The sequence below is a fragment of the Rhipicephalus microplus genome, chromosome 8 (assembly GCF_043290135.1).
Source record: "Rhipicephalus microplus isolate Deutch F79 chromosome 8, USDA_Rmic, whole genome shotgun sequence".
In the NCBI taxonomy this organism is placed as follows: domain Eukaryota; kingdom Metazoa; phylum Arthropoda; class Arachnida; order Ixodida; family Ixodidae; genus Rhipicephalus; species Rhipicephalus microplus.
Genome location: NC_134707.1, coordinates 39839471 through 39864879, shown reverse-complemented (window position 1 = coordinate 39864879; position 25409 = coordinate 39839471). Strand labels below are relative to the sequence as shown.

General features: G+C 45.1%; 1 protein-coding gene across 30 annotated transcripts in view; it reads left to right on the top strand.

Moving 5' to 3' along the window:
• The window catches only part of LOC119164399 (CUGBP Elav-like family member 1-A), a 646479-nt gene that overhangs the window by 613372 nt on the left and 7698 nt on the right, over nucleotides 1–25409 (top strand). For 22 of the 30 annotated variants that reach the window (XM_075871606.1, XM_075871607.1, XM_075871605.1 and 19 more), the window contains 3 exons: nucleotides 6020–6193; nucleotides 8719–8905; nucleotides 16006–24992. In XM_075871606.1, the coding sequence (XP_075727721.1) occupies nucleotides 6020–6193; nucleotides 8719–8846 (302 nt within the window). In that variant the 3' untranslated portion in view covers nucleotides 8847–8905; nucleotides 16006–24992. Of the gene's footprint in view, nucleotides 1–6019; nucleotides 6194–8718; nucleotides 8906–16005; nucleotides 24993–25409 lie in introns of those variants that run through there. The other 8 variants (XM_075871610.1, XM_075871609.1, XM_075871600.1 and 5 more) reach the window with 2 other exon arrangements.

Genomic DNA, 25409 nt, shown 5'->3' with positions numbered 1-25409 from the left:
CTGCCGTTGATTCCGAAATGGCAGACGTGTTTTGACTCAACTGGGCCCTGCTAGGTAGCACGACCTGTCCAGTTTACGCAGGAGAAAGTTGAATTTGTAAGAATTCATTGGACGTCATCTTCCTCATCTGTTCCTCATCTGTCAATAACCATCATCAGTCTTCGGCCCGTTCCTCTTCATCATCGGCGCCATCTTGCTGTTGCTTGAATAAAGCGTCAGCTGAACCGTTGTATTTCAAGTGGTGGAAGGTGCTTCCCGATCTCTTTGCCCTCTCTTCATCCAAAGCCAGCTCCTGGAGCTCCGTTCGGGACGTCGCTTACGCCAGCAGAGCACCATGGCGCAAGAGCAGGCCCAACCGAACCACCCGCCGGCGCAACCACCAGCCGCCAACCCTAGCCTGGTCAACAACCCCCCTCGGGAGCCTCCAGTCTTCTCCGGTCTCCCTGGCGAAGATGTCGAAGACTGGCTCGACAACTATGACCGCGTAGGTGTCTACAACAACTGGAACGAGGCATCGAAATCAGCACGCGTCCACTTTTAAGTCTCTCAGGTTGCCAAGACGTGGTTCCTGAATCATGAGAGTGACTTCCGCGATTGGTCTTCCTTCAAAGACCAGCTCCGACGCATTTTCGGCACACCGACCGTCCGTTCAGAAGTTGCTCGCAAGAAACTGGCAGAACGCGTTCAACATTACGGTGAGTCCTACACTTTTTATATTGAGGATGTGCTTGCACTTTGCCGCCGTATCGACGACACCATGCCAGCAGGTGATCGTGTCCGGCACCTTCTGAAGGGTATCGGACCTACCGCTTTTAACGCCCTCGTTGCACACAACCCTTCGGTGGTTTCCGACGTCGTCTCTGTATGCCAGCAACTTGATACCTTGCAGTCAATACGCCTGCGACCAGACTTCTCTGAGAACCCCGTGGCAAACAGTATGGAGCTCCGATCCATCATTCGAACCATAATTCGTGAGGAATCACAAGCCTACAGTTTACCTCCTTCTAACAACGTTTCCGCTCAAGCCGCCTCTAGCGATCTGCGTGGCATTATTAGGGAAGAAATTTCAGCGTTTCAAAGCACCCATCGTGCTCCACCATGCCCCCAACCCGCTTCGTATGCACAGATCGCTTCAATGCAACCATCGCCGTCTCAAGTACCATCACCTGTGCCTGATCACGAACATCTCGCACCGAACCCAACCTACCAGTCTTCCTGGCGGGCCCCACGGCCCATTTGCTACTACTGTGGAATTCGAGGACACATTTCCCGGGTATGTCGACGTCGGCAGCAAGATGAACGTCGTGGTTATGCCGCTTTTGAACGAGACGACGCATGTGCTTGAGGTTACTACCGTTATGCCGACAGTCGTTCCAACCACCGATCACCGTCTCCTGTGCGCATTTCCAACACGACCAACAATACACGTGCATCCCTACCATGCTCTCCTTCGCCACTCCGAAGCTCTGTTTCACCGCTTCGGCCTGTCTCTCAACTGGCTGCCCAACGATCGGAAAACTAAACAGTGCAGTTTTTGGAGGGCCCGGCGAAATGACCCAAGTCCTCCTGAACGACCGTCAAACATGTTATTGGTAACTGTGCAAGATGTGCGGGTGTTGGCTTTGGTGGACACGGGAGCAACTATTTCAGTTATGCATGCCGACTTGTGTTCTCGATTGCGGAAAATGAAGACACCCTACCTAGGATCATCTTTGATTGAAGCCAATGGAGCAATAATAAGACCATCGGCCCAATGTACAGCACGTGTCTTCATTGATGATATTCGTCATCGCATCACCTTTGCTGTCTTACTTTCATGTCCTCATAAACTAATTTTAGGTTGGGACTTTCTCTCATCAGCATCTGCATTAATTTCTTGCCGTCAACGTGTAGTCAAAATGACCAAGAGCCATCATTGCAGCAAACGCGTCGACGAAAAACCATTGCGTTTCTTCTCGACGAAAAACCATTGCGTTTCTTCACAGCTTCCGAATCCATACTGCTCCCGGGTCAGGAGCAACTCATCACCATCACTTCTCCGAATATTGCCAATGGTGACGTCCTTATCACCCCTTCCAGCAGCTGTCTAGCTCGCGGCGTTGTAGTCGCCTCCAGCGTGGTGCGGCTCAAAGACAGTGCTGCGATAATCCTTGGCCTGAACCCTACCCCAGAACCCGTCCTCCTACCCCAAGATTCTGCAGTGTGATGTTATGTGGATACTCAACCGGTATCTTTGGTCTCTATTGACGCCTTGACAGCTGAGCCACAACAGGCCCAGTCTGTTACTTCCTCCTCCTTTGCTTCCGGGATAAATCCTGACCTTTCTGCTTCGCAACGTGAGGCGTTGCTAAATTTGCTAACGAAACACCAGGCCTCCTTCGATGCCAATGCTTCGGCACTAGGACAGGCCACAGTTGCGCATCATCGTATCGACACTGAAGATCAGACTGTTGTACGCCGTCGTCCCTACCTAGTCTCCTTGGCCAAGCGCAAAATCATCGAGGACAACGTGACCGATATGCTAAAAAGAAACATCATACGACCCTTTACCAGTTCTTGGTCATCACCCGTTGTGTTGGTACAAAAGAAGGATGGATCGGTGCGATTTTGTGTTGATTACTGCGCGCTCAACAAGATTACCCGAAAGGATGTATATCCGATGCCCCGTATAGATGATGTACTTGACTCATTGCAAGGCGCCCAATACTTCTCCACCCTTGACCTTCAATCCGGGTATTGGCAAATACCAATGGACGAAGCAGACAAAGAAAAGACCGCATTTTCTACGCCGGATGGTTTTACGGGTTTAACGTAATGCCATTCGGTCTATGTAATGCTCCCGCCACATTTGAAAGGATGATCGACACTGTTGTTCGTGGCCTCAAGTGGAAAATTTGTCTATGCTACCTCGATATCGTCGTGTTTTCTTCCACTTTTGCTGTTCATCTGATACGCCTAGATCAAGTGCTCATATGTCTCTCCAATGCCGGACTTCAACTAAACACAAAGAAGTGCCATTTTGGCAACACAGCTATAAAAGTTCTAGGACATCTAGTTAGTAAAGATGGCATCCAGCCCGATTAGGACAAAATTTCCACAGTCCTCAACTTTCCGCGACCCTTTCGTTCCAAAGAACTACGCAGTTTCCTTGGACTCGCATTGTACTTTCGCCGCTTCATTAGCAACTTTGCCACTATTGCCGCTCCTCTCCACAAGGTCTTTGCTAGTACCGGTTCCTTCGATTGGAATGATCACTGCGAAGCCTCATTTCAAGAACTCAAGCAGGCACTGACATCCCCACCGGTGCTTTGTTATTTCGATGACAAGGCACCTGCGATGTTACACACTGGCGCGAGTGGACAAGGAATCGGCGTTGTACTCCTCCAGCGCGACCATGCCTTTCGCGAGAAAGTTGTCGCGTATGCAAGCCGCACTCTGACCTCTGCAGAGAAGAGGTACTCGATAACCGAACAAGGGTGCTTGGCTGTTGTCTGGTCCATCCAAAAATTTCATCCGTACCTACATGGTCGACATTTTACTGTTGTGACAGACCACCATGCTCTTTGCTGGTTGTCCACAATCAAAAACTTGTCGGGACAACTAGGCCACTAGATTCTCTGATTACAATTATATGACTTTGACGTCATCTACAAGACTGGAAGGCAACACCAAGATGCCGACGCTTTGTCACAATGCCCTTTGCCGCAGTTTTCGGCGCATGTCACATCCCCTTGTCAAATTGCCTATACGGAGGACGCCTCGTCGATATTATCCATTTCTTCCCTACCTTCATCCACCCATCCGTCAGTACCGTCACCAGCGAGCCGATTCTCATTGCACTGTCATCATCGGTCGGCTTACCGGCGCTTCATCTTCCCCTAATGCCAGGCTCCGGAAACAACTCTGACATTCAAGTTGGAGGGCGATGTGCTATATCGATACATTTTTCACCCGGAAGGCCACCGATGGGTTCCCGTCGTACCATGTGCACTACGCACTGAAGTTCTGCGCGCTTCCCACGACGACCCGACGTCAGGACACTTGGGTTACTACAAAACATACGAGGGCATCCGCATTCGACTCTTCTGGCCAGGTCTTTCCACGACAGTATCTAAATATATTGCCTCTTGCGCCCTTTGCCAACACCGCAAGCGGCCCACAACTGCTCCAGTCGGGGCCCTACAACCACTTCCTTGTCCATCAGAGCCGTTCTCTGTCATCGGAATTGACCTCTTCGGGCCCCTCCCAACTAGATCAGACGGCAAGAGATGGATCGTCACCGCAGTTGATAACTTAACCCGGTACGCTGAGACGGTCTCGATCACTTCAGAAACTGCTTCGGAAGTAGCAACTTTCTTCTTGAATGCTATTTACCTACGTCACGGAGCTTCTCGTGTTCTTTTGAGTGACCGGGGCAAGGAATTTCTTTCAAGCACGCTCAGTGAAGTTCTTCAAGCATCAAAAACGGTTCATAAAACAATATCTAGCTATCACCCGCAAACCAATGGCTTAACGGAAAGATTTCATCGTGTGCTGTGCGACACGCTGTCTATGTATATCCGATCGGACCATTGCAATTGGGATGTCATTCTTCCCTTTGTCACGTTTGCATATAATACGTCAGTTCAACGAACCACAGGCTATTCTCCATTTTTCCTAGTATACGGACGCCAACCGACATCACCACTCGACGTTTCGTTCTTTTCTGGCCCTGTCAACTCTTCACCATTCGTTTGCGACCAGTTTCTGTCCAGTGTTGCTCGATGCCGCCGTCTTGCCCGTGTAAACACCGAAGCTAGCCAAGAAGATCGCACACATCGTTACGATGCCACTCACCGCGCCCTTCTCTACCGCCCTGGCGACGATGTACTTCTGTGGTCTCCTGCGCGAACGCCTGGCTTATGCGAAAAGTTTGAGTCACGCTATCTTGGCCCCTACAATGTTATCGAACAGACCTCACCGGGGAACTACCGTGTCACACCTGTTCATGTCCGCACTGACCAACGCTGCCGCGGGACAGAGATTGTGCACGTTTGGCATCTCAAGCCCAATTGTATGCGTTCCGCAGAGTAATTCGCGGCCAGGCTGGCCGCTTCCGTCGACGAGAAAAATTAGTGTAAGAATTCATTGGACGTCATCCTCCTCATCTGTCAATAACTATCATCAGTCTTTGGCCCGTTCCTCTTCATCATCGGCGCCATCTTGCTGTGGCTTGAATAGAGCGTCAGCTGAACCGTTGTATTTCAAATTTTCTAATCGCTTGTGCCATTCCCCATAGTAACGTCCGGCGGTTCTTTTTTCCATGAATCAAACAAACGACTAGGCAGCATTCTATTGCGTCTCTTGATGCACGGAAGGTTCTTCATTTAGTGCAGCTTGTTCGATTACTAGTGATTGTAGGCGGTTTATCTGACATCATCGGGATCATTTTGAGAATGTCCTATCATAGGGCATGTGTTCACGTGTATTTACCTTAATATCTCGGTAAGTAGGGTACTGCTGTTGATAATATTGTTGTTTTAAAGGTTGTCGTACATTGAGCTTTCACTCTCACGTAAATTATTTGACTTTAGTGTCCATTTAAAAAGGTTACAAGTTGGGACATCCCGGATGACTGAAATACAACTGGCAGTTGCCTCCACAATTGAAGAAATGGTTGGCTTATGACATTCGGCTATTGTGCGCACTCATAGGTGCAAGATCACATTCATCTACCGTTGAAGGAACACAAGTACAGTAGACTCTCACTGAATGAATATTTCTTAAACAGAACCCTGCTTATTTCTTAAACAGAACCCTGCTTAAAATGGAACTCCTTTTGAACAGAACAAATTTTCCTGGTTCCTCCAGGTTCTGTTTAACTAGTGCCTACCGTGTTCGCTTGCTGACTTTGCTTTAAGATCTCAGTGCGACATTCTGCGCAAATGTGGAGCTCGCGTGCATCTGTGTGCTCGTGTTGTGATGCTTGAAAAGTGTGCGGTGGATGCGGGTGAGAGCGGCTGTGTTGACGGAGTGGCAGAGTGCTTCTTCGCGGCTGCCTCGTACGCAGGTCCCGAGGGGGCCAACCTCTTCATCTACCACCTGCCTCAAGAGTTCACCGACAGTGACTTGGCGCAAACCTTCATGCCCTTCGGCAACGTCATCTCCGCCAAGGTGTTCATCGACAAGCAGACCAACCTCAGCAAGTGCTTTGGTGAGTCGTCCACATGGCAACCCTCACTTAATTGACTGCAGGTGTTAATGTAGTTTGCATGTGTCGATCACTTTGGCTATGACAAAAAGTATAGGAATCGGAGAGCATTAGAACAGGTCTCCATAACACTGTGTGGATTTATTAAATTGGCCTTAAAAGTACACTAAAGAGAAGCAATGACTTGGTTTAGATCGACCAACTGTGCTTGGAGAACTCTAATGCCACGTAATTCACTATCGTAAGTACATTATTAGTGAAGAAAGACAAGTTTGAAGCTTTGTTTTTAAATTTTGCTCTGGAATTTTAGCACGTGACAGTTTTGGTAGCCTTTTATCATCTGCTACTAAAATATTTTCATACTCAAAACTACGTTGAAGTGCTGTAAAACATTGTTGTGCCGGCCGAGGTTACATAAACAATTGCAGAAGATGAAAAAAAGAAAGCTATGTTTTTCAAGGAGTTGTAGCTCCTAAAAAACACAACCATAAAAAATCGAGCTACTTAGTGACGCTTTCACACTCGTTTTGTGTTCACGGGTCGCAGCTGCAAGTGAAAGCTCAGTCGTTCAGTTATCAAATCGCGATACCACGCACACTCATCGGGAACATCGCAGACGCGCTCTTCAACGAGTGCTGGAATAGCGTTTTCCCGTTAGATTCGCTGTAAGAGGGTCTGCTGATGAGCACTTCGGACCGTGCGACAAATACCACCTTGCAACAACTCCTTACACTCACGATGGAGCATGACGCACTTTGAAACAACGGGCACCGCTGTCACGCATATCGCAACCGAGCTTTCTGCTCGAAATCGTGGCTAGGCCTAACTTGCTCCGAAATTAGTGGTAATGTGCTTCCTCGAAAGCGAAGGATTGCATTGCCCGCTGGCTCCTTAGAATCGCAGATGAGTGTTTCGCGCATAGGCAGCAGGCCAAGCTCATCACGCAGAGACCGATCGGAGGAGAGCAGTAGCAGCAGCTCTCTGCGTCAGCGTCCCAGAACACAAAGGATGCTGCACGCTGATTTTCGTTGCCGTAGCTAGGCACTGACTAGACCTGATAACGGCAGCTTTCTTGCTTAAATCAGTACGACGATATCCGTGGCCTGCTGTTCCCGTCCTGAAAGTATGGCAAGTGAACTTTGAAGTTGGGGAGTGATTGAATTTGTGGTGTCTGCGTGGAAAAAGTCCGCTGTAAGGGAGTCCTGACCGCCTCGCCGGCCTCACATTTTAGCCAATTATACCTGAATGTCCGTTGTACCGGAATTCATAGTAACCAAAGTTGAATCAATGAAACGAATAGGGAGGTCAGCATAACAAAGCCAATTGGTATTTAGTATCCGAATGTCTGTTGTAAGCAGATGAATTGTAATGAGGTTATACTGTACTAGAACAAAAATCATTTTGCTCTTTTGTGTCCCTTTAAAGGCTCCCTAAACCACTCTGAGCTCAAAAGACGAGAGAGTGGTTTTTTTCTCGGCTTCACAACCAATTTTACAAGCACTCTCTTCCTTTTAATCACTTCATTCTTCATAAAACACATGGACAAAGTCAGCGCTAAGATTTGAGCCTCTGGGTATCTTCGTGTACATGCTGTTATTTCGGCTTGCACTGTCGAAAATGCATATTGAAAGTGAAATAAGTTGATCTTGCGAAATAGTCATACGAGACAAGGCAGGATGGGCATGGCAAAGCAGGGTGGGAGACAATTCGCAGCTGATGTCCCCCGTATATGGACCAATCAACAGCTTAGTTCCTTGTGACCTCGCGTCAACAATCAGCTGGCATCATGAGTGGTGATGCAAAGACGGGAAGTGCGGGGAGAGAATAATACAGTCGTTATTTGTTTTTTTAAAAGTTCTTTGAGTGCCCACTCGCAAACATTTTCTTTCGGTTTTTCCTACCAGCAGTAATGCGAAACAGCCAAGAGTACAATTAATGCTATTGCTGGGCAAGTCATTTTCAAACAACCAGTAGTACAAAAACAATTGATGTTGCCACTTCTAGACTGATATCGATGAGGTTGTTGATGGTTGACTATCAATAATGCAAGATTACCTGACTTACGGGGCATTGAGCATTGCAGCATAATCTTGGGGACATTTTCATGGATTTCTCGAGCTGTGCACTGTGCACAAGAACGTGTAAATTCAAGCGCTTTGTGTCACCCGCACAACTGATGTAGTAATATCAGTATTTCTATGCTATTGTCACTTTAGACCAACTCTCAGTAACGTCAGTAATAACTTTATCAACCGTTTTTCATCATTGTCAACCAGAGACTTGGGCTACCCGATTTCTCAAGCTTGCCTCAACTAAGAGTGTTGTACCCTTTTCTCGTCACGACATGTGCGGCGACCCGATAAGGAACAAGGAAGGACAACGAATATTTGCACGTCTTACCAACTTACACCCATATCTTATCTAAAAGTGGGCACTTTCAAGGTGGCATCCCAGACCACACAGAACGACCGAGCAGCGTGACGCCTCTTTCGGCATCGTCATTTCCCTCCTCTCCCATTCTCTTGCAGGTTTTGTGAGCTACGACAACTCGCTAAGCGCGCAGGCGGCCATTCAGGCGATGAACGGCTTCCAGATCGGCACCAAGCGACTCAAAGTGCAGCTCAAGCGGTCGAAAGACGCCAGCAAGCCCTACTGAGACTATGACCTCCCCCTCCACCCCTCTTGACTTGAGGCGGACACCCAGGAAATGCCTGGGTAAGTGTCTCCTCCTTCTCCCCTTTTACCTCCTCATTCTCTCTCTATCCTTCCTCTCGTTGAGTAAGTCTCTTTTCTTTATCCTTCCCTCGCCTTTATTTCTCTCACAATTGCACAATTTGTTTGTAAAAAAGCTGGCTGAAGAAGGACCATATGAAGACAAAGGGAAGGAAATCGGTTGCCTTATGTAGAGTAAACTCTTTCAGTATAAACTGAAGGGGCTGGCAAAGTGCATCCTATTTGACAGGCATGCCATTTGACAGAAGTTTCTGAGAAAGCATAGCACCTAAACATAAAACCAACCAAGGCAGAGGCGGCCGTTTGCTATAGTGTACATAGTTGACTTCCAATTGGTTGTTGCAAAATAATTCAAGCAAAGCAGTATGCATAGCTGATACGCCATAATCTAGGGACACCCAAGTATAACAAAGCTGGATAAAACAATTTATTATTACAGTCGAACTCTGCTACAACGAACGCCGCTTCAACGAAATTTCCGCTACTATGAAAAATTCACGATTCTCTGTCAGCAGTCCATAGAAGTCAATGCATAAATATTATCGCCACAACGAACACTTTTTATTCAGTCGTCCCGCTTCAGCGAAATTTCATGATGGAATGCCAGGCTCAGATACTTATTGCTATGCAGTAAATCCAGTCTGTAACATTTCGGTGCATTTTCAGAGCCTGAAAATGCGTCAACGAAGTCTAAAACACGCGTTGGCACCACCAGAAACTGCCGCTGTTCAGCAAGCATGGGTGCCGCCATTGCTCAATAGCGATGGCAATAAGACTGCCCTGCTGCCTTGCTTTTGAGCCGCAGACGATCTGAAGCTGAAGCTCAGTTGCTCAGCTCATGGTTTCCTTCTCGCAGCTTCTGGATGCAACAGTGGAACGATACGTTTCCAATTCCGATGCTTATCATTATGTTCGTGCTTGGCCAGTGTGGTAACTAATTAGAGCGCCTGTTAGTCCGCATTATAAACAAAATCAGCTAGTAGCGAGTGATGGATGATAAGAATGACATAGAATAATGCATAAGTCGCCGCTCCACAATACCCTGCCTCCATCTCGGCATTGTCTGATACTTTTAACGGCACACAGCTGCTGGTGTTAACGTGTTGATGCAACTGTTTGGTTTGGTCACGAAAGCGGTTTTAGGCGTTGTTTCAGCGTGCTTTTCACCATGGCCTCGCTATGCATGGGTGAGAATCGTGTCGTAACACTTCTGGGAAAGAATAAAAAGCAGCGGGCATTTTTTTCAATTTGGAAAATAAATGTTCCTTTGTTTTGCTAGCTCAGATCAGCTATATTTTTTTCGATTTCACTACAACGAAATTTTCGCTTCGATTAAATTTTTTCCACGTCCTGTCAGTTTCGTTGTGATGGAGTTCGACTGTATTTACAATAATCACTCGGAGCTGCCTGACTGAATGAAGATAATGAAAAATGATTTCCATCTAGGAAGCTTTATCATTTTGTTGAAAAGAATTTATGGCAGCTACATTAAACCTAGTTGTGTATTCTTAAGCAATCCAAGCCTTAAGCAGCACATCTATACACACCTTGAGGCACAAGCAAAACTGTCGCAATAGTATAGATACGCTAGATCAGGAATGTAAGGCGTGTTTGTTTTTCTTTTAGTTTATTTTTACACAGAGAGATATTCCTAACATGAAAAGGATCGTCGCTGCTGTCTTTCTTTGTTGTTGTTGTTATGTAAGCTGTTGTTGGGCTACTGCTAGTGTAGACTTCACACCATAACTTTAAGCAAAGCACCTTTATCAAGGCTTTTATTGTCACTTAAAAGTAACTCTACTCCTAAGCTATGCAGTCGCTGCTCGACTTGTTTTTTGAGTGGTCAAGGCTAAGTTTTTTCTTCCACATTATCTTGCCGGCATGCGCGAAATTGCAGAGGAGATTTGGTGTGTGTCTGGTTGACTTCCACACTCCAGATGCTGTCACAAACCTAGCTTCTTGCCTTTTCCCCTCTGGTACCATTTACAAGTGATGGTATGGTACAGGTCGCAGCACAGGTCATATCACAGCTCACAGTACAGGGCACAGTATGGGTCAGGGTACAGGTCACAGCGCAGACCAACATACAGGTTCCATTATGGATCAGGGTGCAGGTCACAGTACGGATCCTGGCACAGGTCACAGTACAAATTACAGTGTGGATCAGGGTGCAGAACACATTATAGTACTTATGAGCCGCGCATGTGGCACCCGAAAACAGTGCCACAATCCCAACTCAATGCAGCAGCTGGATTTCTAAATTTTATTATAAACTGAACTCATTATGCGTCGTGCATAAAATGGCCTGCTGTTGATTTGAAGTATTTACACAACTAGCTCAGTTTGTAAAAAAAAAAACCTAATAATTACAGTAGAATCTCGATGAGAGGATAATGGTTGATGCAAATTTCTCCATGATACGAATTTCAAGGTTGCTTTGGATGGACTACGTTACATAAAATATGTCGTTATTTGGTATTATACGAGCGGTTTCCCCAGCCACTGCAGATGATACGAACGCGCGATTCATCACTGCACATTTGACCTTGAAGGAAGCGAATGCGGCAAAAACTTCGTGGAATTTTTCTCGCTTTTCCGCCCAAGTGGCGGGAAAGCCAGGCCCCCGAGGCCAGTGCGAAAAAATCAGTTCGGGACCTACTTCTCTGCCATGCCAAAATAGATCGCCATTTTGTTTGACTGCTTTGGCCACACCAGCTGCACTAGCTCTCAAACCACGTGATGTAGTTAACCAGCCGCAAATTCAACATGGTGGCAAAGGCGTCAGTGGTGGATCGCGCCGATGAAGCCGCAAACTACCCACACAGCTAGGACAAGTGTGTCCTCACGGCCTTGATAACGACGCCTTTATCCGGAGCCTGGTTTGGATTACGATCGTTGTGGACACCGGAAGTAGAAGACGGTGAAGCAGCAGCGAGTTGGCATGCCCAACGTGTCTAGTTTTTGCACTGCAGGCTAAATCCGTCGCCGCTTCTGCCGTCGCGGTCCGCTCGTGTCGTTTTTCTGCCCTGTCTCCTAAAACAATGTTTTTACAGATGTAAACTGTTTCTTTTCTGTGCTTTTCATGCATAACTGAAACTCTGTATGACTTTTAATGCTCAGGAAACAAAATGGAATCAATTCACATGCGGCGAAGGTGGCAGCGGTGGGCATGCATACTAGGAGCAGAATTTTTTTCGCGACTGGTGCAAAGTGTGGTTTTGCGGCTGCTCTTCCATTCACGCTCGAATGCTGTAGTGTGAATTTTCCAGGACTGAGTTTTTTTTTGTGTGTGAATTCCCAATAAGTTTTGCCTCTTTCGCTTCCTTCAATGCCAAGTGTGAACACGCCTTGAGTGCCAGCAGCATGAGTGAGGAAACCGTGGCACTTAATTGAGAGGCGGTGAAGGCAGGAACGTTCAAAAGAACATCATGGTCGTTTTTTCAGCTAGAAGTAGTTGACTCCAATAAAGTTCGTGTTCATCTTCATGAGCAGCTTTAACTTGTTTTTGGTTCATACGAATCGGGGATAGTATGAATATTTTGCGCGCGCCCTTCAAATTCGTATCATCGAAATTCTGCGGTGAAGCCTTTACACACTGTGTTTAAGAGAAATGTTTATGGTGCTCTGAAAATCAATCCAGCCAATGCTACCGTTCCTCTTTATTGTCCATTTAAGGAATACTGTACCATTTCACTCTCGTGAAGGGAGACACATGTAAGTTAGTGGTAAGTTTTATTTACTGCCACTTCAAGGCATTCACAATGCTAAACATTATTTCAAGCAATGAATGCAGCTATTTGTCTAATCTACAATAAATAACGCACATGGTTGCAACACAAAATGCCAGCAAATTTTTTAATATAACGAAGTTGTTTTCCTGTAACATGCAGCTTCGTTTTAATGAAGTCTGAGTGTATGACATATTCGGGTGCATCATTGGCAAACTGTTGATGCTACGTTTGAGACTAAAATGCTTAATGATCCTGGATTCTACTAGCGCTGATAAAGAGCGGCATCCCTCACTGTTACAGATTAACCCTCTTGCTGTCGGGATATTTGTTGTGTATGTGTCGCAGAAGATGCCAGAATTTGATTGCGGCCTGCCACACCTATGCGGCAATGCAAGCAGTGGTGTGCAGCTTTTCAGTGGCCATCTGGCGTAGCTATACAAAAAGTACATTAGTGTTGGTGGTGTCAGCTAGTGCTTAAATGTGGAGCTTCAACACGGTAAGCATGCACCGAAAAAAAAAAGCACAGCAGCAAACGTGTTCTCAAAGTATTTTCACATGTGGTCGTGCCTGAAATTTGATGCATTCTTTAACATCTTGTGGTAAGCTACCATTTTTTGTGGTAACAATTGCACACCGTTTCATGTCCACTTTCATGACCATGCAAGCTACAACGTTTTATCCAGCATTATTGTATTTTTGTAACACACTATTGAGCATACAGTTGAGGTTTTTGTGATGCCACATCTAAAATACTTCGAAAATCGTTTGCTTGTCATAGGTGCTACTGTTTCAGTGTGGGTGATAGCACCAGTAATATGTTTTGTGCCTATTTCGTTACGTGTTACCACAGTGCCTATATTTTGTGTCTTTAAAAGTGCCAAAGGGCACTGTGTGTGGTCTTCCTTTTTTTTTGTGCAATACCCAATGTTTTTAGTGACTGTGTTGGTCAGAAGCAGAGGTGAGCATATGTCTTGAATGATCACTCTCTTGTAGTATGACTGTTGCAGCCTTGCATTTTCCTTGCATGTCCGTTAACGTGGCTTATGTAAACTGCAGGAACAATTAAGGTACACAGCATGTGCCCTGCGTTTTCTTGAGGTACTCAGTCAAATTACATTTTGTTTTAATTGGTATTGTTCATATAATAAGCTTGCTGTAGAAGGTAGCTAACATGGCCTATATAATCTGCAGGTACATTATGTCTGAAACATATGCACTGCTGTTTCTTTATCTTGTACATGCTGCATGTACGTTTGGATCGGCCGTGGTAATCCAGTGGTTATGGGGCTCAACTGCCGATCCAAAGGTTGCGGGATTGAATCTCGGTTGTCGTGGGCTGCATTTTTGACGGAGGTGGAAACTTTGAGGGTCATGTACCTCGGCTTAGTGCGTGGTAAAGAGTCCCCAATCGGTCGTAATATCTGGAACCCTCCACTGTGGGATCCCCCAAAATCGTATCGTGGTTTTGTGGCGTCAAACCCCGACAATTAATATTGCCAGCATTCACGTTTGGTTCCAAGTGCTATTCTGTGTATGTTAATCTTGTCGCATGATAAGTGCAGTAAAGCCTCGTTAATTCGAAGTCACTGGGGCAGCGAGGAAGCTTCGAATTAAGTGAGTTTTTGAATGAACAGAACATACAAAAAGTGGGATGCAAAAAACTTGGAACTATTCAAACTAATCGGTGCTCGTCATTTGCTGTGCCGGCTAGCGTGCAGCTCCAAAGGTTATGTTTTTCAGCAATACCTGGTCTTTATTATTCCGCGAACATGGAGGAATGGTGGGCCTCGCTGCTGCCACCGAAAAGAAAAAAAAAAAGAACTCGCTCATGATGGATTGAAATGTGCGCCTGCAGAAAACAGGACATCTTCACTGCAACACAGCAGAGACGCGCGGGCAGCATGTCGCTTATAGTTCTCTATAGTTCAGGATGATGGCGCAGAGTTTTTCAAAGCACTGGGGTTTAGGGACAGGGAGGGCAAAATAGACTTTAAGCAGGTAGAATTAACTAGAAAGAGGTTATCCGACTGGTGGCTAAAGTCAAGGCACGAGTGAAAATTAAACCCTTCACTGCAAAGTACGAATCCTCAACCTCACTATTTAAAGGGAAAAAAAAAAAATCTAGTTTTTGGTTCATTAAGTATTACGGCTTGGTGGCGCTAGCCACCGCCCGATCGAAAGGGTACAGCCATATCCATCCATCCATCCTTGCTCCTCGCTGCGTCAGCACGTCATGATGCAACCATTCGCATATCCTTTCTATTATGATTATGAATTTAATAATGGCCAGTATGATGAAGCTCACGATGTGTTTTGGCTGGAAAAAATGATCATTAAACTTTCGAACTTGGTTTTCTAAGCAGGTGTTGCTGGCAAGAACTCCGCCAGCAGTGCAAAGAAGCTAATTGTTGGAGCAGCAGGGAGTCGGAGGTTCGCATACATTGAAATTTCCGCTAAATTGTTTTTTATTAATTTCCTTACAATCCCAGAAAGAATTGGTAAACCATCACCCGCTGACATAGCGAGAAACATGAAATAAGCTACCCGCGTATCACCGCTGTGTTGCAGTGAAGCATGGCTCATTTTCCACAGGTGCACATTTTGGTTGACCACGAGACCGTTTTTTCTTCTTTCTTTTTTTTTTTTGCTCTAGAAGTAGCGAGACAAGGGTTCCAGCTGCCACTCATTAATATCGATACGTTGCATTGCCTTGTGGCAATTAATGGCCGTCGTTTTCCGCGGATTCGCAGCGAAATCGGGATCTGGAACTGGCACATGGCACCCAAAGTTTTCGATTAACGGGGCTGGTGCCGGCCGCCACTTCAAATTATCCACTATAACTTAGATTCGAAAATGCGGGACCACAGAAATCCTTCAAATTAAGCGGGATCTTGAAATAACTGAGTTTGAATTAACGAGGTTTTATTGTATTTGCATAGCATATGTAAAATGCTGGAACCTAATAACGTACAGAGCATGTGGGTGCCTGTTTCAACCAAATGTTTAGAATATTCTAAATTAAGAATGTTCTAAATAGGTCAGCTGCACGGGCCCTTTCACCACTGGGAACCCTTCTTTCCAAAATGCATGCATCGCTCTCTCACTTCGTGCCACAATGGCACGAGGTGTTTGTTCAACGTGGCTCCGCCTTCACGATTTTCACGAAATTCATTTCAGTCAGAGTGTCTGCTCACCTCTGCTTCATTGACCCCCCTTTCTATATGTGTCATTCCCGTGTTTGTGGGGTGCTCCCTAACGGTTATGCTTTGCTTTGTTTTTTTTTCCTCTCCCCACCTCCTTTCCCCGACGGCTTTCATCTCTCTATCTCCCGTTCCTCTGGTTCTCTTCTAGAACGTTCATTGTCTCCTGTCCTGTGTCACGTGAGCAGTCCTGCGCTTAAGCCTGCACATGCGCGACGCACGCCAGCACTACGACGGCTACACATTCGCCCTCTCCACCCTTCTCGTAACCCCAACCTGTGTGCGTGGGGCCTCTGGCAGACTTTCTTTTTTTTTAATGACGCAGCGAGCGTTAAAACGGATTCCAAAAAAAGCCAAAAAGGAAGGAGAAGGAAGAGAAAGAAATGTGGCAGCAGGCCGAGAGTGAAAAGCAGAAAAGAAAAAAAGACAACCACGAGACTGTCGCCAGTTTTTTGTGCTTCTCTCTCCTTTTTTTTTCTTTACCTATCTTCATTTTGTCCGTGGTGCCACAACGACACAATGTGAAACGCGCGACGCGTCTTTTTTTCGCCCCACGAAGAGCAGATGGGTGAGTGAGATGCCGAGGCAAAGAACTCTTCCGAGACAGAGGAGCGTGCATTGTGTAGTGCTGTGGCATGTCGGTGTTCACTTCCTATTTGGCATGTTTCTTTAGACATATGCGATTTCTCATCAACACCTTCTTGTCATCGTTCTCACAACTGAGAAAACGAGAAGAAATGAGAGCGATATCACACCCTTTTTCGCCGCCTTTCTATTTTTTTCGGTTAATTTTTTAATTTAATTTTCTGTTTATATCGCTTTGTCGAGCTAGGTCTTGTTCTCGGTCTTGCAGAGACCTACAGGAAAGCTTCCTTCGGCATTTGGTCCTTTCAAAGTTCAGTGTAACCCGGCGGCCCAGCCGGAATGGGTATGACAAGTTATGCGTTGTCCTGCTCTGTTTGTAGTGTCGATTTGTCCCACATAGTGCAGGTAGGCGAGTGGCAGGCATTGTTCTTGTGTTTTTTTTTTTACAAGCTCATTGAAGTTTGGCTGCTCCGCTCTAAGCGAAGAACGAACCACAAAAGAAGCACAATGGCAAACCACATCCGCGCAACTATTGATCTAGAGTTTCGCAGGAGAGAGAAAAGAAATTGGTTGATGAACATGTATTGCCATTTTGTCTAACAGCCTGCGTTGTACTCATAGCTGTACGATGATGCTTGCATACCTCATCACGAGATTCGAGAGCTTCTGGTTGAAGTCTAGAGAGCTGTGTTTGTGTTGAAACTGGACCAACTGCCCGAAGTAAGTCGCCCACGGAGTGGTCTGGGTCATTATGGTTTGGCTCGGGTAAAGATTTATTTATATTACTGGCTGCCATTTACTACCGAATATTGGTAGCATATCGGACGTTCGCTTCTGCGCTGTCTGCGCAGTTTTGCCTAACGCGTTTTCTGGGCAGGTAAACGGAAACACGTAAATGGAATCTTTACTTGCACTTCCAGACGGGCTCCTGCAGATGCCCGGACTGACGACTTCAGCAAAGTTTTTCCTCAGCTTCTCATGATTTCGCCAGCTGCAAAGGGAGCACAATGTGGAGTTTTTCTTTGATTAAACCCGGCGTCACGTTCACATTCAAATGTCTATTCCACACCACGAGATAATGCAAAACATGCTTCAGCCAGAGTAGCCATGCATGGCAAGGTAGCATGGCATGGCATGGTACCATGCCATGCCGCACCAAAAATAAATTGAGAGTTTGTATAAACTGCGGTGGAATTCTCTGGAGCTACTCGGTGCCCTACAGCGTAATTCAGCAAGGTACAGAATTTAGTGAGGAATCCATTTACGTGCTTCACGTTCTACGTACTTTTGGTGCAGACTGCTGCTTATTATCATTATTTCTTGCCAGGCGCCAAATCATGGACCACTTCGTGGGCCCTGTCGGTCTGCGCATTGTCAGTGCACATGGCTGCCACTGTTATTGGTCCGTGTTGTCTTTGAGTGAGCGTGCGTATCGTGTGTGTTTAAAAAGAAAACAGCTTCCGTCGCAGCTCTTCGTTGCCGGGAATGACTTCAGGGTGAGACTTTTCATTGTTCGTTCTTGTGAAAGCGGTGTTAAAAAAAAATCGTGTGAAGTGTGAACGGCGGTGTACTAATATATGTTGTAGTTGCCGTCGGTGTCCTTTTTTTTCCCGAGAAGTATGTCTTGGGACATGCGGGAAAACAGAGAGAGGAATCGTCTCAATGTGTGCAGTTCCGAAGGTGTCATGAACGTCTTGTTTGGTTTTCAATGTCGCATTTGACAAAGTCATTGGGGTGGTGCGGTGTGTGTCCAAGTAGAGTCTAGGACATCTACTACAAAGACGGATGAAAAAAAAAAATGGAACGCTTGCAGCAGACAACACGCGGCAGATGTGTTTCCCCCTTTAGTGTGTTTCTTTTTTTTTTCGCTTTGCCTCGATAAGGTGTCCGGCCAAGCTGTGTTGTTTGACAAAAAGCGTTTCCAAATTTTGTTGTCTTTATCTTTTTTCTATGGTGTGTGGTTGTCTTGATATATGGATTACAAGGTTTATTTGATACACGTGTGGTGGTGTTTGTGGCACGTGACGGTTAACTAAAACAAGTTTTAGTTTGTCTTTTTCCTTCTCACGTGGTTGGTGTCGTGTAATCATGTTTCTTTTTGTGCTTGACATTTCTGTTTCCTTTCATATTTTTTGCATTGACTCTTGTCAATTGATTGCACTGTTGGTTTTTTTTTGTCGAGCATATTTTTTTGTTCCGGTATAGATTGTGGTTGCAATCTTTTGTTTTGTTTTCAAGTGTATCAGGTGTGTACTGTACCTCCCTTTTTTTCACATTCTCAGTCAGGGTATGCATAATGGTAACCCTTAGTAGTGGTGTAACATAAGAGTTTTTTTCGTATTATATCTTGTTCGATACTTGTCTTGGCCAGTTGCAATTTCTTCCTACCACATTTCTCTGTTTTTTTTTTTGTTTTGTTTTTTCACGTTGTGTATCTTTTTGCTTTTCGGTGTTTGTCAGAAGTATATGGTTTGTTGTCCGACAAAATTTGACTGCATGAGCACATCAGCGCATGGATTTTTATTTGTTCTGTTGTTCACATTTTTGTGCCATTACAGAGGCTCTAAATGCTCCTTTCTATGTGGAAGATTCCTTTAGAAATTTACATTGCATTTTTTATGTCAGCAAAGCCAAAAAATGCACTTTTTTCGTTGTGTGCCCGAGGCATTTTCTCGCGCTCATGGCAGACTGGCAATTGAAGTGTACCATGGTATCAGTGCACATGTATAATGTGGGCAGACTGAAGTTTATAGGTTTCTGTTTGTTTTTTTTTGTTTTTTTTTTGTTTTTGTCAAGATAAGAGAATAATTATTATCACTAAGTCTGCGGTTTGACATGCTTTTGCATTGCAGTTAGCCGTGAACGTGCTTGACGACTGTTCTTACTAGAATGCTATCCGGCTAATAATGCTTTTGTAATGTCATCAACTTTCTTAATGGCTCTCGGTTCACTTCGCTTATGTGCAAGATCTGCACACATGTAATGTTTTGTTTTTGCTTCATCAATTGAACTGCAGCACGTTGCGTGAAGATTGATTTCTGCCTTGTCGTCTGCTACAACTCTCATAGTCTGCAATGGCTTGCTAAGGGATCAATGCGTCTAGACTGTTCTGGAGTCTCACTACACTAGCGTTAATTCTTTTCAATGCTTACTGTCAAAGATCTTACACTCTTTCTGGCGCATGTCTACTGCGTGACAACCATATTTGCACCTTCTTTTGAGGAAGTAATGATTCCGCACCTTTAAGCTCTAAATTGCTAGAAAAGCAGCCTATAGTGCAATTTAATCGAAAAGTAAGGTCATCTGACGAGGTGGCGGTAATGTCCGTGAAGTTTGGCTGCACCACACGTGGTGTTATATCCTTGACAGTGTAGCCTTGACAGTGTCCTTGACCATGTAGCCAAAATCCTGCCTGCTGTCGGTGCTTTGCCAGCATCACCGGCGTGCGACCAACACACGAATGTGGAACGCCAACTTTATTTCTTGCTTATTAGAATTGATCGTTTGGACAGAAAAGAAACTTCTGTTCCTGGGGTTCACTCGATTGTGTCGTTCCTCGTTAGCAAGTCGGCCTGTTTTTCAAGTCTCCACCTGAAAGTGAGCAATTTAATTCGATTGAACTGCTTCACAGGTAGGTCATGATGTATCCTTCAAAGGCTGAGCACACACTCGGTGATGATACTCCTACTGCTGTGTACCATTATAACATGAAAGTGGTAGTCACTCTTTGCTAAACATGCGGCTGCTTCGTCAAAAGGTGTGGGCTTTGTGGTTATTTACTGAACACAGTTGGCAAATGACATTTTCCACCTACGTGAAAAAAAAAACTGGTTCCACAGTGGTACTATGGGGCAACATGTACAGGCATAGCATATTCATTGCTTTGCTTCGGGGTACTGTCGTAGGCGAGCACGCCTTCAAAGAATTCAGTCACCTTCCTTCTTAGTACTCCCTTTAAGGTGTGCAAAGGGTATACTTCACAAAAGGGTTATGTCATCAATGTACACCCCTTAGGGTGCAATTTCGTCAGCTATAGATGTCATGTCCAGTGCTGCGTCTCGTGTCTTTTCCATCACAAATGTTGTGAGTGTCCATGAGTGCACCGTGAGGCTCCTCACATGAAAAAAAAATCGAGCGAGCACACATGTGGTTAACGTCGATTTGTCTCTTGTCGAAGTTGCAGCTAGTGGGGTGTACAAGGTTCGGGAGTCAATTGATAATTACTGGACAGTTTTTCCCTAGAGCCTCGTTGGTCCGATTCGTGCTGCTGGCTTAGCAGATTACTAGTATTTGAAATCGGCTTGACTCGGTAAATATTCGGCTCTAGACGTGAAGTGCGGGCATGCATGGTAGCGCGCTTTTCTTACCATGCCACGATGTCCCTGAGGATAACCTCGGCAGTGTCAGTCTACTGTACCATACAATGAACGGGATATAATGAGCAGAAAAACAGAAACACGTCTCCTGCTCTGCATATGGAGACCCCTTGACAACAGGACACAATATCACCACTTCTGTTGCGCCATGTCTGGTTCCCCAACAAATGTGCAAGAAGTATATATATATTTGTGCCAAATGCGTTAGACACAAGAAACCAAAAAGGAAAGGTGAGAGATATCAATGTCGCCGTTTTATGCGAACGTGTCCTGACACAGACCCCACACATGAAGCTGGGGCAAAGAAAAGTATTTGACCATTTTTTCGTGTGACGTGTCCAGTTCGCCATCTTTGTTCGTTGTCTGGGCCCCCGACTGTTTCTCGTGAGGACGGGCCCTTTACTGTAACGTGGTGATAAAAAACCCCAGTTTCGTGAAAGAAAAAAAAAAAGAACCTTGTCGGTCTTAACTGTGGCTTGTCGGTCTCAACTCTCTCCCGAGTCGTACTGTCGTCCCCCCTCTCATCAGTGTTAAATTAATTTATTAGCTTTAAGTGTAGGTTCGGCGTGCCGTCTTTATGCTTTTGTGCTCGGGTTTGTCCCAAAAAATGCTGTTCCATTAATTTTTGTCGATTTGTGGTGGTCGCTTGTTTAAAAACGCGACTTGAAGGTAGTCAACATAGAGTACATTACTCGAGCATTTTGTTTTTTTTTTCATTTTGTGACCAGTTTTTTTTTTTTTTTCTTCTCAGTTCATTTTTGCAAGTACAGAGACGAATGTTTGTTGCAACATGTCCGATCACTTTCTGGTCAAGCTGTTCTTGCGCAATATGACAAGGCCGAGCATGAAGGATGGCGCAGTACGGAGCTTTATTGTGGCGAGGGCCATTAAGGACATGCTAGGTACACATACGAAACGTGCTGTGGACTACTATTTTTTATGCTATACTTTCAAGATGAAAAACAAGGAGCAGCTACCGTTATGCACAGTTCAGTCCCACTGTAGTAGTGTTGAGCGTGGCACACGAGTGAACGTCAAGCATACGATCGCTTTGATGCTGAAAAATTCGGCTGCTCATTGAAAAAAAGCCCACATTTCACATTCTTCGGCTCATCTCGAAACAGGATAATGGGGGGAGGGGGAAGAGAATGTTTGTTGAGCTTGTTCAAAAGTGCTTACACTTACACTGCACATCAAGTGGGTACCCTTACAAGGCCTATGTGATGATGCAAGTCGTGTCTGTAGCGTTCGAGAGTTTGGCGAGATGTGCTTTCAAAGAGATTGATTATTGCCGTCGCTTCTAATTAGTACAGCCCAACAGTGCTGGTTGTTCCAAACACATTGTGTTCGCAGCGTACATTCTGATACCCCGAAGATAGCGATTCAGGTTCGGGGTGCGCGGTATCGGCCGGCCATTGAAACTTGCATCACGGGTCTGTGCTACCGAACACACCGATACCGAACACACGTCCTACTGTAGCTGAAGTGTGGTACCCTGAGGTACACACAGTCCTTATGGGCACACCGACCGTCACACAGCTGTAAAGGAAACAACGCATAAACGTAAAGCATAGCACAGTGTAGCCTTCATCACGTAAAAACTTCACACGCACGCAAACACAAGTACATGTGCATTTGTACGTCGAGAAACATGTTCAACAAGTGAGGGACGGCACATACAGTTCTGTTTTGTTCGATCCTTCCTTATTTTTGAGTCTTGATACCGAATGTATAGTCACTTCATAGAGATATATATATGTCGTCGGGAAAGTAACAACAAAAGAGCCTCGTCATGTGTCTTGCAGTTCCCCTCTTGTCCTGAATATGCCTTCCCCGTTCGTGTTCGTGAATCTTGCTGTGTAATTGTGCGTGAAATACACACAAAAAAAACATTTAAGTGAAACTACCACTTGTGAGTGTTATGTAAAAGCAAAGACATAAGAGAGGGGTAAAAAAAAAAATTAAATACCAGGGCCGCAGTTGGAGGAGAGCATTATGTGTTTCTATACAGTGCAAAAGCGATTATTTTTGTACCTGAAGACAAAAGAAGAGTTGGGCCCTCAAAGGTGGCCTCTTTTTTTTTTCTCCCTGTAACTTGTATTGTTGTTTTATTTTTCTCTCTGCAGCTCCTTACGCTTAAGTTCCTGTGAGTGGGAACCATGCTGCGAGGTTAAAGGGGTAACCTCAATTTGCTTTGTTACTATGTGAAGATACCGCTGCGCAATTTTCAGTCTTGGAGATCTCTGACTCAGATTGAAACCGTATGTAGAGCTTTGAAGTAGCAATTTTTATTTAATGCGTGTTCTTAAGTCTAGAGTAGCTGTTTCCATCATTTAGCATAACTGCCTTGCTTCAGCTACCACCCCCGTTTGTTTAGAAATGCTGGTTTATTATTTCATATTTATGCTGTTGTATCTTTTTTTGAATATGTCTTTTTTTTTGGACAACAGCAAGCAGTCACATTCTGCAAAAGCTAAGAAGATATATACGATCTGCTAACGTCAATATTATTCTTCTTGCTTACTTACCTGTAGTTTTAGTTGTCTGTGTATTGTTTAGGCCAAGGAATAACCATGTTCACTATTAAACATGCATGGAAATTGAACTGGTGGCACACCTCAGCTTCTGAGGTGATTACATATACAAGGTCAGCTTCACTAGCTAAATACTGATCGACGGTGGCACTCTAGTAAAAAATCATGGGTCCTCCTAAAGCTAAGTTTCCTCAGTGGCATAGCTCTAGCTTCTTTGTTGGAATTTAGGCAGCAAGGCTGAAATATCACTTAACGGTACGAGCAGTGTAGTAATTTCCCAGTCTCCTGTTCTATATCCAAATTTGTTATCGTACATGCAATTGGTACATTTTTCAGGTGCTCAGTTTCAGCAGATCGGTAACGCTAGCTTGCCTACATCATTGCGAGGTTCGACACAGCAAACACACCGCTGTAGTGATAGCGTCAGACACATGTCGCAAAAATGGCAAAACTGGGATCATTTGTCCTCTTGCGTTCAATTGTGGTAGAACCGGTCGCAGTGCAATTCACACTGGAATAGCCTCCCTCCTTCCTTAAACTTTTTAATATTGTAATGGGTCTTTGTGTTCATGAAAACGTCACTGATTGAATTAGGTACTCTTCACTCAATCTGCTTTCACTCTTGCTAAGTTTAGAAAAAACTATGTGGCGGCGCTCATTGAGTGAAACAGCATTGTCTGCTGTGTTGCACAAGATATGAATAGTGGTAACCTTTCAAGTGTTCGGGAGTTGCCCCTTGCTTGATTTCTGATGGGAAGCTTAAGCAGCCAGCCTTTCTTTATTACGTTCATAATTTTTTGTGAAGATATACCTCTCTTGTGCTAAAAGCAGGTATCCTTGCCCAAGCAGTAACAGGAAAAAGCATTTGCCTTTTTCTAAACCTGACGAGCTGCTTTGGGGTGTTGTTTTTTGAAGCTTATTTTTTTCACCTGTACTTGGAGAATATTGTTTGTCCACGTATAAACTTTTTTTCTCTGCTGCATCACAAGAATGGGAAAAAAACGTGAGGTGGGCTTCTGTTTGCACCATCCTTTTGTTGCAGTGCTTATTTCTCTGACTCCGCCTACAGGCGCCCCGTTAGAAACATATATATAGAAAAAAAATGCGGTTGCGTAGTTTGACACCCTCGAGGGGGTGTTCACACAGCAGCGTGCGGCTGGTTTGCACCCTGCGCTCGACTCCTTTTACTCCCCCTCGCAGGGTGTGAATTGTGCTCCCTTATTTTAGGGTATCAAGCAAAGTCACGCCAGTTTCTCTCTGGTGCCCATGTAAGGAATGAAAGGCATACATGGCGTTTGGTGGAGACCCACCCTTTCAGCCCTTGTACCGTGCCCACTATGTGGTTATGTCGTGGGCTCATTGAAGAAGAAGAAAAAAAGGCTTATTTTTATCGCTGTCAAAGCGTATGTATCTGTGTTTGTATGGCCCTGGATTTTTTCTGTTCTTTACAATGTATCACCCCTGTCTACCCTCTTTTTTTTTTCTCAAGTATTCTCATTCTCTGTTCATGCCTCGGAGTAGTGGAGTTGTGTATATGCATCTCTGTTTCATTCAGTGCTGACTGCAGTGCTGCACTGAGAAGCCATTTTTTTTTTCTTTTGGGTTTACGAGAATTTGAATAAAAACACCCAGAGTAATGGAAACTGGTTGTTCTGACTGTCTTATTCCCCCCTCCCCTTTTCCTGATGCCTGCGCTCCCAGGGGATCATTAAAAAAAACGAAAAAACGGGTGCTTGCCACAAGGGAGACAACAAAGGTTGACATGTAATGCCCAAATATATATTATCGTGTATATTCATACGAAAACCGTGGTAATATACGAGGCATAGCAAAAATGGGATGAGCTTGAACTATGGGGGTGCAAGGCTGGACTAACAGTGGAGCTTGTGGCCGGCAGACTATTAGCTATGTCATGATTAGTACGACGTTGACTCGGCTTGATCAGAATTTTGCTAATCAGCGTTCCGTTAATTAGCGTTATCTTAATGATTTGTTTATTAGCATTCTTTAGTTAGCATGACCCTAATAGGAAGATTGTCGTGCCACTCGCATCTACTGGG